Source organism: Alligator sinensis, unplaced genomic scaffold (genome assembly GCF_000455745.1).
Source record: "Alligator sinensis unplaced genomic scaffold, ASM45574v1 scaffold1223_1, whole genome shotgun sequence".
Classification (NCBI taxonomy): domain Eukaryota; kingdom Metazoa; phylum Chordata; order Crocodylia; family Alligatoridae; genus Alligator; species Alligator sinensis.
In genome coordinates this window covers 389,561-410,513 of record NW_005842062.1, presented here as the reverse complement: position 1 = coordinate 410,513, position 20,953 = coordinate 389,561, and the positions used below count along the sequence as shown (strand labels likewise).

Genomic DNA, 20,953 nt, shown 5'->3' with positions numbered 1-20,953 from the left:
CCTTACCAGCATAGAGTCTGGGTCCAGTTCCCTGCGGTGGTGAGTGGGGACTGCCCACATTTCTGAAGCTCTCCAAATCTTTTCTGAATTGATTCAGAGAGCTTTGAATAGATTCGGACCTTTTTCTTGGTCTCCTGATTTGATTCGGATTTGGAGATTCGGCTACCAAATTGGGCTGAGTCTCCTTTAAATTGAATCAGCACCCAAAGCTTCACACAGCCCTAATAAGAAGCAGCCAATACAGATTTGTTGACAGCAGGTTAGACGTAACCAATCGGACTTCCCTGCATGATACAGTGACTGGCTTTATGCATCTGGGGGGGGCATGTAATATACCACATGTGATATACAACAATTCTAGCAAGTCTTTTGACACTGTGCCTATGATTTTCTCATAAGAAAGTTATGAAAGGTCAAGCTAATATATGAAGGTAGCCTAGATAAAACTGCTATAAGGGGATACATCACTGGTTGGATAATTGTGCTTAAAGGGTAGTCATCAAGAGCTTAATGTCAAAGAGGGAAGATGTAACATATGGGGTTTAGGGGTCTCTCTTGCACCTGCAACTATTCAATATTTTTGTTACGGAATTTAATGTACACTCTAGTAACTTTGCAGATGAAATAACAGATAGGGTCACTTTGAAAACTTACGATACAAAATTACCTTGATAATTGGAAAAAAAGTTATGAAATAAACCAGATGAAATTTTGTATTTCATAAAGTTTGGAGCAATCAAAAGTGCAAATACAAAATATCGAGGGCTGTCTAGGCTATAGGTCTACAGAAAAGAATGTGGATGTTATAGTAAATCACAATCTGAATGTAAGTCTCAGTGGTGTAATACGGTTTCAAAAAAGCTAATAGAACAGTGAAATGTTTTAACAGACATGTTGCATACAAGGGAAGTAATTCTTCATGTGAAGCACTGGTGACGTCTCTATTCTGGAGTACTGTTTTCATTTGGGACAGCACACTTCAAAAAAGACATGCCAAATTGAAAGGAGCAGCAAAAATGTTTAGAAGTCTAGAAGACATGGCTTACAAGGAAAGTTTGGAAGAACCAAGAATGTTTAGTTTGGAGAAGAGAAAACCACAGGACATGTGTCTACAATTCTCTCTGTCTGGTGCCCAGAGTGAGATACGTGGAGGTTGGGAGCAGGGAGGAGAGAGGGCAGATGAATGTGATTTAAGTCTGGCCAATGTTATTGGCATTTCTCTGTTTGCTAAATCTAGGTAGCTTTAGTTGTCTCTGTTTAATATGCTAGCTGTCTCAGATCCCATTCTGAAGCAACAGACACTTCCCATACAATGTTCTGGGAGAATAGGCACTGCATTCAGGGTTCTGGATTCCACTCCAGGGATGAGAGCTAGGGACAGACATTACACATAAACTGGTTTAAGTAATCAGAAACTGGTTTTAACCTGTAACAGAACAAATATTCAGTGCACATAAACCAGTTAAATTGTCTGAACCCAATTTGAGACAAACCTGATTGAATGTAGTATCAGACTTAACTGATTTGGATCAAACAGGTTTATGCTGTCTGTCCCAGACCCCTTGCTGATTTAAGTTAAACCAGACTCCCCCAGCATCCCAGCATGCTTTCTGGGCTAGGCAGGGCTCTCTGCTCCACAGCAGAGCTGCTCCTCCTTTCTACTCCATTGCTGGAGCTCCGGGAGAGACTTGAAGACACAGAATGTCTACCTGGCTTCCTAGGGCTTTTTGGAGCTAATTAGCAGGTAATGTCTCTCCTTGGTATGTTTCTTTCCTTGCAAAAAGTTGTTTAAGAAGAGCTTGAACTAATGTGAGAGGCTTTGTTTTCTAATGGGGTGTTAAATGCTGATAACGGAACTGATAAATGCTCTGTTATCAAGGAGGTGGGGTGGGGGAACCCCTCCCTAATCAGAGCTTCCTGCCAGGGCCTGGCCATGCCCCCTCAGCTCAGCACTGTGGGAGGGAAGGGCAGGCTGCTCTAGCACCCCTAGCTTCTACCCTGAGCCACTGCAGGCATGCGCCTGGATTTCCTCAGTTCAGAGGGGGTGTCTGTACAAATACAAACTGGTTTAGCCTAGCTAGGTTAGACTAACCTACGACGATTGAGTCAATTCAGGCTCAGGCTTTTTGAATGTCTGTGCCTAGCCTAGGTGCTTAAAAGTTAGACTTAGCAGCACCTAACTTTTGGACATATGAGTTCCTCATATGTATTACTCCTACTAAGTAATGCCCAATGGCTCACCAAAAGCATCCATGAATGCCTCAAAGCAAAAAAGGAGGTGTACACCCAATGGAAGTGAGGGGCCATCACCAAGGAGGATTATACGTCCTTGGCTTGAGATTGTAGGGGGGCTATTAGGAAGGCTAAGGCAGAGATGGAACTGGGACTAGTGACCCAGATCAAAGATAACAAGAAGTCCTTTTTTAAATACATAGAGGGTAAAAAGAAGGTACCAAATAATGTGGGGCCTCTGCAGGACATGCTTGGTAATCTGGTGGTAGCACCAGATGACACAGCTAATCTCTTTAACAGAGGTGCCGAATATATGTGATTCTATGGCTGCTAATTAGCATGCTTCAGCAGACTCAATGAATTAAGTCTGCTCTGATGTGCTAATTAGCATGTGTCAAAACAGGCATCAGGCATGTATATAGGTTCCCTATGGTTTTATTTAGGAATAAGAACTATTACTAAGCTTATGTTTAGTGTGACTCTTCAACATTCCTTTCTCTTCTTATTCCTCTAGATGCTTCATGATTCAAGCTACATGTTGGGTCAGATTTTCTCTTGTCTTTGGGCTGCTGTTGAAAGAAAAGTCCTATAATTAGTGTAAACAGCAGTGGGAGGATCCGTTCAATGTAATGGGATCTACAGCCAGGTACAGACATTATATTTTTACCAGTATAAGTGTTCAGAAACTGGTCTATACCCATAACAGAACAAAAGTTCAGCACACATAAACTGACATAAAAATGGTGGAACACAGTCTAAGATTTGCTTTCCCCCCAACTGTGTTCTCTTTGATACTGATCTAAATTATGCTGCTTACAGAAAACCACGTAACTTAGATTGATTCCACCTCAGGCTTTTTGAACATCTGTATCTAGCCTATGTGTTCTATTCAGTGGTGCCTGTATCACTTTCTTTCTCCTTATATGGCTGGTATAAGGAGTCTTATGGTCATGGGGAGTATGGCCTGGGTTTTTCTGGATTCTGGAAATCTTTGGTAACAGTAACAACTCTTTAATTAATTGATAGTCTGTGTAATTTAGGGCAACCTGCTGTGTTTATACTAGGGGAATTATTTGAGTCTCACAGGCCCTAGGATCAGGGGAGCTTAAAGCCATAGTATCAACATTCCCTGTATTGTACACTCCATTGCTGTGACTGAGGATTTTTGTCCATACACAACCTTTTGCTTGTTTTTTTTGTTTTGTTTTGTTTTTTGCCAATCTCCTCTAATTCTTCCAAGCTAAGTACAGGCAGTAAAACAGCCCGAGGCTGAATTGATTCAGTCTTTGCAGGTTAGTCTAAGGAATCGATAAGCAAGTGAACAGACTTTCACTTTTGATTCTGGAAATGCAGCTGCATGCCTGCAGTGACACAGACCAGAAGCTGAGGGGAGCTAGAGCACTGGAGCACACAGCTTGGGCCAGTGCTAGCCTACCCACCCTGTTAGGGGAGGTTTGTGGGGGTGGTGTAAAAGATCCTGGGATGGTGGGGGACTGTGAGTTAACATGAATATGGAGGGGATCTGGGACAGAGGTTCAATAATCTTATTTAACCTAAATCAATTAAGTCTAATGCTACATCCATCCACATAGATCTTAAACCAGTTTAAGCCATTTTGAGAATGGTTTATGTGCATTGAACTTCTGTTGTGTTATGTATTTGAACTGGTTTCACTTATCACTTATTCTGGTTTTTGTGTAATTTCTGTCCCTAGACGCAGTAGCCTATCTGCTCCTGCTTAGTTGTGTCTGTACTATTCTCCCAGTCCATTCTTTTCAGACATGGATCATTCTGTCCTAAGTAGGGAGTTGGCTTTTACTAGACGACCTTCTATCCCCATTTCCCTATGATTCTATCTCAATGCAAATTATAATAAGGTTTATTATGTTTGTTGCTTAACCTAAGAGCCAGTTGTCAGTAAGGAGGTATGCAACACGTGCAACACAAGTGGCAAAGGATCCAGGTGAGGTTCATTGAGAGATTCAGGAATGGTAACAAAAAAAATGAATAAATTACTGCATTCTTACAGATCTGTACAAATCACTCCACACAAGTTTCAGACCCCTGATTAAAACTTACCAATGGAGAGACCTGGTGTATATGAACTGCAGGTTTGCAGGCAATATTTTATTTTATTTTATTTTATTTTATTTTATTTTCCCTCCAGTGAGTTTGGCACAAATTCAGGCCAGCCCTTCTTAAAATGAGGCTCAGTTTTCGTGCCAGCCAAGTTGCCTTATGAATGATTGTATATTCAGATATTCTTGATTTAGAAAACAGAATCCTTCTTCACAATCAATCCCACAACACTTTTGGATTATAGTCCAAAAGTTCACCTTCCTACCCTGTGATTGTTGAAACTCTGAACCATCTTTCTTAACATTTAAGTTTCCCAGCCTTTTTAGTGATAAACATATCTGGAACAATGCATGTTATGTCCCAAGCATATCTAAAAACCTATCTTATATAAGCTAAAGCAAAATATTGAAATGACATACTTATTGAACATAACACTTGAATACTGTCACTATTAAATACAATTCATGTTAGGTAGTACTCATATTGTTTTACCCACAGGGGCTGGATCTATACAATCAGGGGCATGCCCACAAATAATAGTGACATAGTGCACATCCCTGCCCATGTGCTTTGCAGCGGGAAAACATTGTCCTGCTGAGCCACGTGCTGCAGTGTGAGGGCTGGCTGGGGCACAGTTTGCTTCTGAGGAGCTAGCCATCCCTTGCACTGAGGCACACCGTGCCCTGGCCAGTAGGGGAGTAGCATGTGGAGATGGGGGAGCAGGCATCCCCCAACCTGCTGAGGCACCCTGTGCCCCAGCCAGCCACTCCCCACCTGGCTGCGTTGCAGTGTTCCTTGAAATGGGGTAGCAGGGAGTCTTGGGCTGGCTGCTGCCTTGTCTCCGCATACCTCAGTGTGGGGCCTTCACTGCAGAGGCATGTGCACTGAGGCATGTGGAACTTCTGCATTTAGGCAAACTAGCAGCACCATGCACTGAGTAATGTGGATCTTGTGTGGAACATGCCTGCATGTCTGAATCCAGTCAGGAAGGGTATGTTGCAGGCATGCTCATTTACTAGTAGACCTTAAATCTTTGATGTTAGTGTATTCTCATCTAGTAAGACTTTAAGGCTAAGGAAAGACATTTAAATATCCTGAGCCTGAATTGATTCAATCTTTGCAGCTTAGTTTAACCTGCCTAGATTGAATCCATTTGGACTTGCATAGACATTCCCTCTGGACTCAGGAAATGCAGGTACCTGCTGTGGCTAGGCACCAGGAGGTGCTAAAGCAGTCCTCCCTTCCCTTCCATAGTCCTGAGCTGAGGTGGGGGATGGCCAAGCCCTGGCAGGACCTCTGATTAGGGAGGGGTTTAAATCCCCATCCTCCCTGCACTGCCTTAGGCTTTTCCTTGCTCACTGCTCAGGGTGCAGGAGTGTTCCCAGCCCCCAGCCCCGGGCTAGCACTTTGAGGCAAAGGGAGCAGGGAGGGGTGCAGTGCATGCATCTGTTGGTGATACTAAGCTTTTCAATCTCTCTCTCCCCACTTCTTCATACTGTCTGCAAACCTGAAAAGCAAGGAGCCAGCAGGGAGCTGATAACACAGCATTTATCAGGCCATCAACAGAACAGAACCCTCTCTCATTAGTTCAAGCTCTTCTTAAACAGCTTTATCCAGGGAACGAATGGAGGGACATTACCAGCTGTCCTATTGATTAGCTCCCAAAAGCCCTAAGCAGACACTGTCCTGTCTGCCTGTCCCAGTGAAATTGAAGAAATGCACACAGACACCTCTCAGCCGTTTAGCTATCATACAACATGCCTAGGGTCCATGGGGCTGCAGTCCGTGCTGTAGCATATGGGAAGGAGGGAGGGGAGGATCCCTGCTTAGCAGTGAGCAGCAAAGGGGGTGGGGGGAAGAGGGAATGAGGCAGGCCCTGCTGTGCCTTAAGTCTCTGCCAGATCTCTGGCTAGGGAACAGAAGGACAGGGCCAGCCCTGTTCTCTGGAGCCAAGAGCACAGCCTAGTCCAACCCAAGGACATGACTGCAGTGGCTCAGGCTAGAAGCCGGAGAGGGGTGGGGGTGCCTCCCTTTGCTTCCACAGGGCAGGGCTGAGGGGGGCATGGCCAGGCCCTGGCAGGATGCTCTGAGTATTCCCCTCCCTTCCTGAGCTGCCCAGCAGGGAATGTTTATCACCCCTAATGCAGTGTTTATCAACTCATTAAGAAAAATCCTCTCTCCATTAACTAATGGAGCTCTTCTTAAACAGCTCCTCCAAGGAAGGACATTAAGGTACCTGGTGATTACCTCCAGAAAGCCTGCTTGCCTCTGGCCTCTCCCACAGCATGGACTGTAGCCAATGTGTGGTCTGCTAGATAATGCTGAAGTGTCTGTGTAAGGTAGAGAGGAGGGGCCAGACCTGCTTAGCAGGGAGAAGCCAGGCAGATGCCCTGTGCCTGTAAGTCTGTGCTGAGCTCCAGCCAGGGAACAGAGGGGAGGGGCCAGACCTGCAGTGTAGCAGAGAGTCCCGCCCAGCCCAGAGAGCATGCTGGGGTGCTGGGGGAGTCTGATTTATCTTTAACCAGCAGGGATATTGCATAAACTGATTTGAGCCAAATCAGTTAAATCTATTACTACATTCAACCAGGTTTATCTCAAACTGGTTACAGCCATTTTCAAACTGGTTTATGTGCACTGATCATCTGCTCTGTTACAGGTTTAAACTAGTTTCTGATCACTTAAACCAGTTTATATGTCATGTTTGTCCCTAGCCTAAATAAAAACACAGGAATCCCTATCACATTCCTTTAATCGCCCATCTTCTCCTATATATCTCTTGGCCCTAGACCTATACAAAATATTTGATTTTTACTTTGTGGTGGAGTTGCAAACACTTTGCTAACATATAGTTATCAGAATTGAATACTGTGGCTACATTGAATACTTGCCATATTGTAATAAGAGTAAGGCCTAGTCTTTGTAAGATATCTCATCCCTTCCTTTTAGGGGAAGAGAGCTGCTTTGTAGTAGACAGGACTGAGCTTGTCCAATTAGTTGTATGAATTTTAGTTTACAATGGCAACTGCAGATGTCTTTTCTGTCATTATGATTATTCATTCATTTCAAGGCTGCCATTCATTTAAGAGGTTAGTGTAGTATATGTAGTGTTTTCAGAATGTTTAAAATCCTGTTTGTTTTCTGTGCTGAACTCTATATATTTATAAAGATTTAAATTTTATTATTAATATTTTGTACTAACTACATAAAAAAAAAAACTGCTGCCAGCTCATTCTGCTGGATGGATTTTCCTGTAACTAGCACCCATGTTATTTTGATTGCTCCAGCCTAATCATCAGTGAAAAGGATACTGCCACATACTTTCATTGACCCCTGAGTCTTAATATTTCTCTATATAATATTTTCTGAAAACCACTTTCTTCTCCTAGTCGTCTCTAACTATGCCCAGCCTATCTGAAACCAGCAATGCATTTTTCCTTTTCCTCCCTTCTGTCCTCATCCCTACACAAATCAACATGTGTTGTCAACTGTTTTGTTTGTTATTCCCCCGTGGCCAAGACAGTGCAAGTCCTAATCTGTTTAAATCTCTATTACTGCTTAAACTGATTGTCAGAATATGTACATTGAATCTTTCTGCTCACGTGGTCTAAAACTGCTTTTATTATTATTTTTAAAATGAAGAACAGATGGAACATAAGAGAGATAATTCATATAAATAACTTGGAAGTAATGCATCTGGTAACTATGAACTCTACTAAATTGGTCACTCCCTTGTAAATCCCAGCTTTGATTATCTCTAAAGTAAGGAGAGTATGGTATATCCTCCCTCTGAAGTGACTTTAATACTTTTGGTTCAAATCCAAGGCAAAAGGTGCTAACTATTCTTAGGCTTATGGAAGTAGCATTATTCTTCACACCCAAGTTGCTCAAAAGAGGTTTAAAAAATGAATTTGCACAAGTAGTATATTAGCTTCACTTCAAGATACATTTTTTCAGACTATAGTTACTCTGTGTTTACCTGCATATGAATCAAGGAATAGTGCATCTTATCTCAGTACAAATAGCAAGCTTCATTCTCTAGTGACAAAAGTAACTTTGCCTTTATAGTCACATAAAATATTGCATTTGAAAGAGAAGAAGTTCCGCTATGGAGAATAATTACTAAAATGATACAAATGGTGTGCAAGAGAAGTTGGTATATTCATGAAACAATACTATATGCTAAAGCAAATATTTTCACCCATTGCAAAACGTGTTACAAGTTTAAGGAAATGGAGAAGCTGAAAACCATTGGCTAAGTCTCCACAGAGTTTTTTCTCTTTCTTTTGTCCCTTTGGTGAATTGTTATAATCTCTGGATGAGCCCATACTTTTAAATCCTTATTTACCCCATTCTTGGTAAGATAATTTTGATCATAAAAAGAAGAAAGAAGCACATTAGTCTCCTCACAATATGTCTGTGTACTGAAAAAATAACAATAGTTATGAGTATATTTTAAAAGAAAAATGAACTGCAAAATATAGTAGTGAAGTGTGTGTTTTATAAGATGACTTATGCACCCCTAGAGTCAAGCTTGCGATATTGGCAAAATAGTAGTCCATTGCATACTTTGAAAATAACAGTCATATAATAATTTCTGGTAATGTCATCTTTATTAGTGTTGGCTCATGTGAGCAGTGTAGAAATCTCAGCTGAGAGATTATACTTTATTGAAGAAGTGCTTATGACTCAGCTAAGAAAAGCAGATGAATTCTAAATTGAGAATCTACTTCTTGTGCTTTGTTTTGCTTTTTTATTATTATAGGCTGTGCTATTTTAGTTGTACACAAAACTGGCAAATTGTGTATGGAGGCTGGCAGAAGCACAGTTTTCTTTATCAGTTTTATGTGAGCAGCAATTCAACTTAAAAGAGAATTTACAGTTCTTGTACCACAAATAAAAGGCATGAGTCTCTCAGACTTCAAATTATATTTAATTACAGATTAATTCCTTTAAAATTGCAATGCTGTTACTATGCCCTTTTCACTCTGAGTACATTCATTTAGCTGTCATCCTTTAGCTGTGGACCTAAAAGAAGGGTTTCAACTGCATTGTAATTTTCTCCGTTGTAGACTGAAGGATAAACATCTTACTGTAAAATGCATAATTGAAAATCTGTATGGTTAGTCACTAAAACAAAGAAGTAAAATATAACCTATATAGACTATATCAATAGAGGATGAAATAGTGAATTATCAGAGCATATTTTTCTGGAAGCACAAAATATTTTAAATTAATGTGCTTTGTGGAAAACTGCAAGCAACTTTTATTACTATAAGGACTAGTAGGTGATGCCTACTTAAGTGTGTTATTTTCTCACCCTGTCAGGTCTGCTCAAAGAAGATTGAAATCCTAGTGTTATAGACAATGACATTTCTTCTTTATCTTGAGTGCTGTGAGAGTATGTTTTTGTGAATTAGAAGTCCTTCATTACATCTCATAACATTAAAAAAAATCTGTCCCATCTACTCAGTGTCTGTTCTTAGCAGCCAGGGACCTGTTACAAACCGGTGCCTTGCTACTGAATGAGAATGAGGTTGCCTAAGTATTGTTATAGTGTGTGTGTGTGTGTGTGTGTGTGTGTGTGTGTGTGTGTGTGTGTGTGTGTGTGTGTGTGTGTGTGTGTGTGAGTGAGTGAGGGCACGCACCAGCACGCACTCTCCTGAGCTGCAGCTGAAAATCTGGGCCAAGTGTTTTTCTTAGAATATGAAAAAAAAAATATTTTCTTCTGAGGACTATATTGTATTTTATATAACTCTCCCCCAGCAGAGAAATTCCTTGCCAAAAAGAAAGAAAATAAATTAAACCAAAAAAACAAAATAAAAAAGCCTTTTGTTGTATAAAATGCAAGTGGTTGTAGAAAAAAAAAAGCCTTAACTTGTATCTTTTGTATGTGTGTCTCTGTTTTAGGCGTACAAGATCCCCAACATGAGAAGATTATCACTGTGACAACTAACGGAAGTATTCACAGCCCCAAGTTCCCACATACATACCCACGCAATACTGTACTCGTGTGGAAATTAGTAGCAGTAGAGGAGAATGTGTGGATACAGCTTACTTTTGATGAAAGATTTGGGCTTGAGGACCCAGAAGACGATATTTGCAAGTAAGTTTTTTTTTCCCCTTACCTGAAATTGGGGGTATTATGCAGGGTTTGCAAAATCATGGCATCTAATTATTTATGTATTCTTAAACTGCACCATAGTGACAGTTTTTTTATGTAAGAAATGATCCATGTGTGCAGTAAAAAGCTTTTTGTTTTTCGCCTTTTTCATTTAACATATAGATTTCACTATAGAATTCTACAGATATCAAAATGCTTGAAATCTTAGCCTTTCAAAAGAAAGCAGACAGCTTTGAAATCCAACCTGGACATTCTCACATCCTCAAATAAAAGAGGCAGAAGAAAGCATGTCCAATTGATGTATAGGAAAAAATGTGGGTAGGCTTGTTACCTGAGAGAGTACTTTGGGCAAGGTAGTAAATTGTCATACCCCTTTTCAAACAAAATAATAATATACAATCATTATTAGCCTAAAAAGGTTAGGCTCTATGGGCACCTATACATGCAACAGACCTCTGCTCTAATGCATGCTAATTAACATGAGTTGGAGTGGACTCGATTAACTGAGTCTGTTGCGAGTCTGCTGGAATATGTTAATTAACTTACTCCAGCAGCCTCTGTGTCACATGTATCCAGCATCCCTGCATTTCAAAATGGCACTTTAATTAAAGCTCATTGAAGGAGAATTGAAAAGCCCCAGCCACCATTTTGAAGCATGGGATGCTGAATACATGTGATGCTGTGAGCTCTTAAATTAGAGCATCTCTCAGAGAGGCTCCTTAAGAGACACACTAATTAAAGTTCTCTCCGGCCTGCCCACCCCCCCGCCACCACAAAGCACGTGTATAGATACCATAAGATTTTATATAAAGAATGGTGTCTCCTAGTACCATGGAGCTCAGCCTGGCGGCAGGAGACAGAGCACAGCCCTGGCTCTGCCTGCCTCCCACCACTGGGCTGCGATCTGAGCAGTTCCACAGCCCCACAGAGCACAGCTCAGCAGCTGGAGGCAGGCAGAGCAAGGGCTGTGCTCCACCTTCCACCACCAGGCTAAGCTCCATGGGGCTGCAGAACTGCTTAGAGTGCAGCCGGGCAGTGGGAGGGGGGCAGAGCCAGGGCTGCACTCCAATTGGCTCCACCAGCCCCACGGAGTGCAGCCCGGCAGCAGGAGCTGTGCTCCACCTCCCACCACCAGGCTGAGCTCCATGGGACTGCTGAGCTGCTCGGAGCGCAGCCTGGTGGCGGGAGGCAGGCAGAGCCAGGGCTGCACTCCACCTCCCATCGCCAGCCTGAGCTCCATGGAGCATGGTGCTGGGCACAGGCCAGCACCAGACCCAGGCAGCAGCAGCAGCCTCCTGTCATCCAGCGCAGATCTGGGGCCCACACCCCTGGGAAGGGTCCAGCACAGCCCCACAGCCCTCCCAGAGGTGCGGGCACCCAGGTCTGCATGCTAGGTGACAGGAGGCTGCTGCTGCTGCCTGGGGCCAGTGGCAGAATCAATCTTCCCTGGCACTGGGTGCAGGCTGCGCCCAGCACCAGTCCCAGGCAGCAACAGCAGCAGCAGCAGCAGCCTCCTGTCATCCAGCACAGATTTGGGGGCCCACACACCCAGGAGGAGTTTGGCACAGCCCTACAGCCTTCCTGGGGGGTGTAGGCCCCTCAATCTTCCCTCCGGATGACAGGAGGCTACCACTGCCAGCAAGTGTCAAAAGTTTTGCTTTTTGCAGTTTGAGGTGGAGTTTCTGAGAAACCTCTGCACCTGTCTCCTTGAAACATGGCAGGCTTCATGCCCACAGAAGGGGATACCAACAGTTGAATTTTCATCTAGATCAGGCAAGAAATGTCAAAGTTTTAGGCATTTTCATGATTCCCCATTATAGCCTATGAGCAAAACACTGAAATGCATTAAAACAGTGAAACAGTTTTGATTAAACGAAATGGGATAGTGCTTCAAAACAAAAAAACACTGTCCCTTTGAAACAGTGAAACGTATGTCAAAACAAAATGATGGTGTTTTGCACAGACCTACTGAATAGCCAACCTAACTTACTATAGAAGTGATATGTCCCTTATATAGCTGCTTGGCATTGGTTAGTTGGGATACTGACAAGATGTAGTTTACTGCTGTGAAAACTATACAAAACTGATATATGTACATCATCCAGGCTATTTCAAAGTGAGAAAAATATGTCATTTTAATAATGTGTTGCATTTACACATAGTCATGGAAAGATATTTACTAGTAGTTCTCTTATGCTGTGAGTTGTTTACCCTATACTCACTCATTTTGGAGCTTTTCTTAATCTGTCTTGATTTGTTTTGTTTTTTTTATATCTTTACCATTATTCTGTTCTAAAACTGTAATAACAAAGAACATTTTCTACTCAATTTTATTATACAGGGTTTTTTTAGGACCCAACATACAAATTTACTTTCTTCTGAGGCGAGTAATTATCTTTCTTTTTATGGTCTGTCCTTGACATAATAACTCTTGTACAGCATATGTTTGCTTGAATGAGTGTACACCCCTTACACAAGTATATATTTTCATTCAAGTGGAAACTCTAGCATGCTTTTTTCTTTTTGTATGTAACAGAATGAAGTGGAAAGTGAAAGAAAATTGAGGTAAGGTGACTTAGGACCTTGTTACACCATAATTTTGGGGCACTCCTGGAGCTCTTAACACCTGAGTGGTCCACAAATTAACACCTGAAACTAGTTTTAAGCACTTGTTAGGTTACACCACTCAAGGATAGGATTACCTCTGATCTGTGATACCCAGCTCATGTTACAGCAAGGTACAGCCAATCTAGGCTACACCTTAGTGTAAACACCCCACCTGTCCCTCCTCCTCTGTTGTCCTGGATCAGGCCCAATTCCCTCTTCCCACCCTCCCAAGGACCTGAGATCCCTACTCACTGACCCGCCCACCTCCCCCTCCATTTACTTGTGACTACCCACGGTGTTTGTCCTTGGGAAGTAGGCAAGGAGGGTTAACCTGCCTGCCTGGCCACCTCTCATATTGCTCTTTGGGAAGGCTCAACCAAATGAAGAGCAGCAGCACAGCAGTGAGGGCTGGGCAGGCTGCCATAACTAAGTGGAGGGGGGGAGCCCAAGGACAGAGGGGGAAGTCTTGGTGGGGAGGAATCAGGGGAACTCTGGGGGAAACCCAGGGGCAAGGGGGGGCCCAGAATATAAGGCGGGGGGAGTCTGACCTTTCAATCCTCCAGGTCCCTGCTGACCTGAAATGTAACTGTTTCAACCTCCAGCCAGCACTAACACCAATCAAGATTTGTGTGGCTTACAGGGTGCATCTACATATCGCCTTTTGGAAGTACAAAAGTACAGTGCAGTACGGGCATGTACTGTGCCATATTTGCAATGCATGCTTAGATTTTCCCCGCTACATTGCCATAGCAGAGCACTATAAGAGGGAAGTGTGCCACCACAGCGATGTAGCAGGCAATCACGTGTAGATCTGTGTGATCATTATGTTGCCATAGTGTGTCATATGGCAATGTAACGCGTTGCTACACTGCTGTAGGTCAATGTGTAGATGCACCCATGGTGTAAGATGTAACAGGGCCCTTAGTCACCCACTTGCAAACAAAAAGCAAGACAAGGTAAAATAGTCTGTTTAATGTGACAACTATTGAGCACTGTCTCTGGGAGTACGCTTGTTCTAAGTAAGCAGTTATTGTATGTAAAAAGAGTATTAGTGACAATTTAAAAATTGTCAGGGAGGCCCTAAAGGGCCACAACCCAAAGGTAGGGGAGTTCAGGATGAGTGGTTGCTCCTGAAGGGAGCAATCCTGGAAGTGCAAGCAAAGTCTATCCCATCTTGGAGGAAAGGCAGCAAAACGGCACAGCAGCCCCCTTGGCTCTCCAGGGAACTAGCGGACCTCCTTCATCTAAAAAGACAGACCTACAAAGGATGGAGGACTGGATCCACCTCCAAGGAGGAATATATTGCACTGGTCCAGACCCACAGGGGGCAAACCAGGAAAGCCAAGGCTGCAACAGAACTCCAACTAGCTACAAATATCAAGGACACTAAAAAGTCCTTTTTTAGATATATGGGGAGCCAGAGGAAAAGCAAGGGTAACGTTGGACCATTGCTAAACCAGATGGGACAACTGATGACCAACGCCCAGGAAAAAGCCAGCTTGCTAAATGGGTACGTTGTGTCAGTCTTTCTTCAGTCCCATGGGACGCCCTTGCCCACTACAGGACAGGGAGGCCCGGTTAAGGGAGATTCCTTACCCTCCATCAATGCTGACTTCATGAAGGAACACCTTGAGAGGCTGGATACCTTCAAGTCAGCCGGTCCTGACAGTCTACACCCCAGGGTACTCAAGGAGCTGGCTAGCATCATAGCTCAGCCCGTGGCATGGATCTTTGAGAACTACTGGTGCTCTGGTGAAGTGCCCAATGATTGGAAGAAGGCCAATGTGGTGCCTGTCTTCAAGAAAGGGAGGAAAGTGAATCCAGCAAACTATAGGCCCATAAGCCTGACCTCTATCCCAGGGAAGGTCTTAGAAAAGATCATCAAACAGGCCATTCTTAACAGACTGGCCGATGGCAACATCCTGAGAGCAGCCAGCATGCGTTTGTTGCGGGTAGATCTTGCTTGATCAATCTCATTTCCTTCTACGACCAGGTGACCTGTCACCTGGACAAAGGAGAAGAGATTGATGTTGTGTATCTTGACTTTAAAAAAACCTTCGATCTGGTATCCCATGATCACCTCTTAGTAAAACTGGCCAACTGTGGCCTCGGCCACACCACGATCCGGTGGCTGGGGAATTGAGTCCGTGGGAGGACCCAGAGGGTGGTGCATGACGGAAGTCAATCGTCGTGGTGCCCTGTAACCAGGGGGGGTCCCCCAGGGCTCTGTCCATGGGCCTATGCTATTTAAAATCTTCATTAATGATGTGGACATTGGTATCAGAAGCAGACTAGCCAAGTTTTCTGATGACACCAAACTCTGGGGCAAAGCATCCACACCTGAAGACAGGAGGGTGATCCAGGCTGACCTTGACAGGCTCAGGAAATGGGTGGATAAGAACCTGATGGTGTTTAATACTGAAAAATGCAAGGTTCTCCACCTTGGGAAGAAAAACCTGCAGCATCCTTCTAGACTCGTCAGTGCTACGCTGGCTAGCATTGTGGAAGAAAGGGACTCGGGGGTCGTGATTGACCACAAGATGAACATGAGCCTGCAATGTGATACTGCAGCTAGTAAAGCAAACAAAACACTTGCTTGCATCCACATGCTTCTCAAGTAAATCCCAGGACGTCATCCTCCCGTTGTACTCGGCCTTGGTGAGGTCGCAGCTGGAGTACTGCGTCCAATTTTGGGCTCCACAATTCAGAAAGGATGTGGAGAAGCTTGAGAGGGTGCAGAGGAGAGCCACGCACATGATCAGAGGTCAGGAAAGCAGGCCTTACGATGAGAGGCTGAGAGCCATGGGACTCTTCAACCTGGAAAAGCGCAGGCTCAGGGGTGATCTGGTGGCCACATATAAGTTCATCAGGGGTCCTTACCAGGATCCGGGGGAACATCTGTTTACCAGAGCGCCCCAAGGGATGACAAGATCAAATGGTTACAAACTTCTCCATGACAGTTTGAGGCTGGACATAAGGAAGAACTTCTTTACTGTCCGAGCCCCCAAGGTTCGGAATAGATTGCTGCCAGAGGTGGTTCAGGCACCTACTCTGAATGCCTTCAAAAGACATGTGAATCTTTATCTTGCTGGGATCCTATGACCCCTGCTGACTTCCTGCCCCCGGGTAGGGGGCTGGACTCGATGATCTTCCGAGGTCCCTTCCAGCCCTATTGTCTATGAAATCTATGAAATAACAAAAGAAATATTAATTTTTGTTCAGCTGTACATTTTTGCATGTTTGCATTTTCTTTTGTTAATACCATAACATTTTGTTTGTTCAGAAAATGCAAACCATGGCGATACAATGAATGTGTACTTTCTGAGTTTTCACTTGTGGTTTATTCACTTTGAAAGTTAAGTATACTAAGCAAGAAAATTAATAAAGGAGGAAGCAAAATTTCAGTTAACCCCTTTTTGTGAAAGGAAAATGCTTATTTAACTTTAGTTCAGATAATAATTGAAATGTCATCAACAAATATTACATAAGACTATAGGAAAATTGCTATGAAATATCTTTTGTAATGGCTAGCATTTCTTGGGAATTCTGACGTCTGTACTAACTCTTACAATAATTTATTTTAGCTTCTTTGGAGCACTTTCTGTAGAGTGATAAAATGTTTCCCTCAACTTTGGCAGCATTCCTTGGCTACTTATTTCCATGTCTTACCATTTAAGCTCAGATTTCACCTTCCTTAAGAACAGAAGACAATTTTCTTCCCATCAGAATATCTGACAATTCATGGTGCAAACCATAAAAAGCTCATATATCAATACCAATACATTATCCAGACTACTTCAGAGTATAAAAACAAATTGTCTATATTGTCAAAACCACGTTCATATGGCATGGGACAGAAAATGAGAACACTAAATAAATATGGACTAGAAAAAAATCATACAGTTGCCAGCTTGAAGACAAGTTTACAAAAGGTCACACACAAAGTATTTGGCTCTTTAAGTTAAATATGTAGAACTTTTAAAGCAGGGGTGTAAAAGATGCAGCCCATGGACCAAATCAGGTCCACAGAGCCCCATCATCCAGGCCCCCCACATACTGGCCTAGGTCCTGAGTTGACTGACATTCTACACACACCATGCACTGGACCAGTCCTGCACACAGGGCCCTGGACATATGCTACGCATAGCACCCTCTCTGATTCATCTGGGATGTATGCCACAGGCAATGTCCACCCCAACTGGTTAGGGCTGCTTGCTGCAGGTGGTGTCCACCCCAACCAGTCCTGGCTAGTCCAGGATGCACGCTGCACGTGTTGCCCTCAGACCAGCCAGGGCAGGTGCCATGTGTTCAGGATCTGGCATGTGGGGAGGGAGGGGGTCCATGGGCCCAGTCTGGCCCATGGGGCCAGCCTCATGCCTTTCATTTAGCCTATGGTGCCATCCCACACCACTCTTCCAGCTTACCTTTGACTCCTTGCATCTTTTCAGAAGATTCTTACCCATTTTTGTGGGTATGAACTAACATCTAGATCCTTTAAATTGTATCTCTGTCATCATTATCACCCTTGACTAAAGGAGTTTGACTTGGAGAAATCTCTAGATATTCTGCAGAATTGTTCCAAGAGAAAGCATCAGAAATGTATGAGACATATGTGCTTGAAGAATGTGCTGAAGTTCCACTGTTGAAACACTTTCCTGAATCAGGGCTGGTGTCATCTTTTGTTTTTTTCCCTGTAGCCTATTTCTGCCTCCAAATAAGTTTAAAATGCATGTGTTTGCTAAGAATATGAATCTTACTAGAATGTTGTGCATGGTTATTTAAAGATCCAGTCTCTGTTGTTTATCTCTCTACCTGAGAGATTTATATTGAATGCCATTTGACGTAAAATATTACTACTTCTTTGGTCTTTAACAAAACAATTTGCAGGGCTAATAATTTGAAATACAAATCCCTTAGATGTAAGTGATGTGTCTCAAGCAGATTACGGTCTATGTGTGCTTTTGGGAGTATGTAACATGGATGTATAAGAACTTGGAATACTCCATTTTTTTCAGATCCACCTGCATTCACCTTTCACTTTAGAAGAATGTTGCACATTATCATTTGATGTCATAGAATAATAGAAAAATAGGTTTGGAAGGAACCTCAAGAGGTCATCTAGTCCAGGCCCCTGCTCAAAGCCGGACCCTCCCCAGTTATATCATCCCATCCAGGGCTTTGTTGAGCCAGGCTGGAAAAAACCTCCAAGGATAGAGATTCCACCACCTCTCAAGGTAACCTGTTCCAGTGCTTCACCACCCTTCTAGACAGAAAGGTTTTTTTTCCTAATATCCAACCTAAACTTCCCTTACTGCAGCTTGAGACTATTGCTCCTTGTTTTGTCAGAAGTCATGTGCCCCAAGCCCCTAACCATTTTGTTGCCCTCCACTGTACTCTCTAATTTGTCCACATTCTTTTTGTAACGGGCCCAAAACTGGACACAGTACTCCAGATTTGGCCTCACCAGTGTAGAAAAGAAGGGAATAAGTACTTCCCTCCATCCATTGGCAACACTCCTACTAATAAAGCCCAGTATGATGTTAGCCTTCTTGGCAACAAGGGCACACTGTTGACTCATATTCAGCTGCTTGTCCATTGTAACTGCCAGGTCCTTTTTCACATAGCTACTGCTTAGCTAGGTGGTTGGTCCCAAACTTGTAGCGGTGCATGGGATTCTTCTATCCTAAGTGCAGGACTTTGCACTTGTCCTTATTGAACCTCATGTGATTTTCTTTCAGCCCAATCCTCCAATTTGTCTAGGTCACTCTGAATCCTAGCCCTACCCTCCAGTGTATCTACTACTCTACCCAGCTTGGTGTTATCTGTAAACTTGCTGAGGGTGCACTCTATCCCATCTTCCAGGTTGTTGATGAAGATATTGAACACAACCGGCCCCTGGGGCACTCCACTTGACACCATCTGCTAACTGGATATCAAGCCATTGATCACTACCCATTGTAGTGCAATGTTAGCGCAGTTCAGGTGGTGTCAGGGGGTTGAACTGACTGTTAATGGCTGGCAGAAAATTCTCTTTGAATAGGGAGACTTGTCACTATCTCAGATCTTCTGGATCTAGGACCTGCAAGCCTACTTTTCTTGGTGCAGGGAAGCAGCAGCAACTGGCATTGTTGGTCTATAGTTCCACCCTTCTGGTGCTGAGCGTGTGGAACATGTGACTAACATAAAAGAGACTTTTTAATTCTGTTGCAGCTTTATCATGGTCTGCTCTGCAACCCATAGGCAACATCAGACACGCTGTTAGAAGACCGCAGTAGCCATATTCTTTATGAGAGAAAAGTAAACCTGCATTTTCTTGGTAGTTTCCAAAGGCTTTGATTGCTTGGCAGACTTGATGAAATATAATCAAAAATTAAGAAACATATTGTGCCTACAGTACATTCAAGTGCAGAATGGGAGATTGGGACTTATCAGAAAGCTAGTTACAGTATTTTGCTGCTGATAAAGAGAAGCTGCCAGGCTGCACCAAGAGATACCACTAGTTTTCTGGCCCAATGGTTAAAGAAGCACTGAAAGACAGGCACTGTGAAACTATCGACTAATCATTCAATCCTGTTTCACCCTGCTCAAGGCCCTGCTAAACTGTTAATCCAAAAGGTGGGTGGTTCTTCTTTCTCCTTGCTGCTTTTGTGTGACTCAGTCTCAGGGTAAGATGATGGCATTTCACAGAAGTAGATGTTACAGATTCTCAGGAACTAGAAGTGAGTGTAATACCATTACACTTATTGCCTAAATCCACTTAAGATACTTAATAGGTGTAATAAAATTTGGCCCATTTAAAAAAAAAAAACAAGCATTATTTAAGATTATCTTGCAGGCTATAGGAAAACAAAGAAACCTGTCCCAATAACTCATAGATGTAGGGTCAGAAGGGACCTTGCAAATCTTCTAGCCTGACACCCTGCCCTGGGCAGAAGAGAAAACTGGATTCATAGAATCATAGAAGTAGGGTCGGAAGGGACCTTGCAGATCTTCAGCTACGACCCCCTACCTGGGCAGGAAGAAAACTGGGTTCAAATGACCCCAGCCAGGTAGGCATCAAGCTGCTTCTTAAAGACCCCCAGGGTAGGAGCCAGCACCACTTCCCTTGGAAGTTGATTCCAGATCCTAGCCGCGCTAACTGTGAAGTAGTTCTTATGGATGTCTAATCTAAACCTACTGTCCAACAACTTGTGGCCGTTATTCCTTGTTATCCTGGGGGGCGCTAGGGGAAACAAGGTCTCCCCCAAACCCTTCTGGTCCCCCCTAGTGAGTTTATAGACAGTCATCAGGTCCCCCCTCAGCCTTCTCTTGTGAAGGCTGAACAGGTTCAGGTCCCATAACGTCTCATTGTAGGGTCTGCCCTGCAGTCCCTAGATCATGCGGGTGGCCCTCCTCTGGACCCTCTCAATGTTGTCCACATCCCTTTTGAAGTGGGGTGCCCAGAACTGGACACAGTACTCCAGCTGTGGCCTGACCAGTATTGTGTAGAGGGGGAGGATCACCTCCTTGGGCCTACTTGAGATGCATCTGTGGATGCGCAATAAGGTCCGGTTAGCCCTGCAGACTATGACCTCGCATTGTCAGCCCATGTTCATCCTGGACGCAATAATGTATCCAAGATCCCTTTCTTCTTCTGTGCTCTCAAGAAGGGAGTTTCCCATCTTATAAGTGTGCTGCTGGTTACTACTGCCCAAGTGCAGCACCCTGCACTTGTCAGTATTGAAACGCATCCTGTTTTTGTCAGCCCACCCCTGCAACCTATCCAGGTCTTTCTGCAGTCTCTCCCTCCCTGCTAATGTGCCCACCTCTCCCCATATTTTGGTATCATCAGCAAATTTGAACAGGTTGCTTTTCACCCCATCGTCCAAATCGCTGATAAAGAAATTGAACAGTGCGGGCCCAAGGACTGAGCCC

General features: G+C 43.6%; 1 protein-coding gene across 1 annotated transcript in view; it reads left to right on the top strand.

Moving 5' to 3' along the window:
- The window catches only part of PDGFC (platelet derived growth factor C), a 225,243-nt gene that overhangs the window by 119,006 nt on the left and 85,284 nt on the right, over positions 1 to 20,953 (top strand). The window contains exon 2 of the mRNA XM_006023150.2: positions 10,219 to 10,414. Coding sequence (XP_006023212.1) covers positions 10,219 to 10,414 — 196 coding nt within the window. The remainder of the gene's footprint in view (positions 1 to 10,218; positions 10,415 to 20,953) is intronic.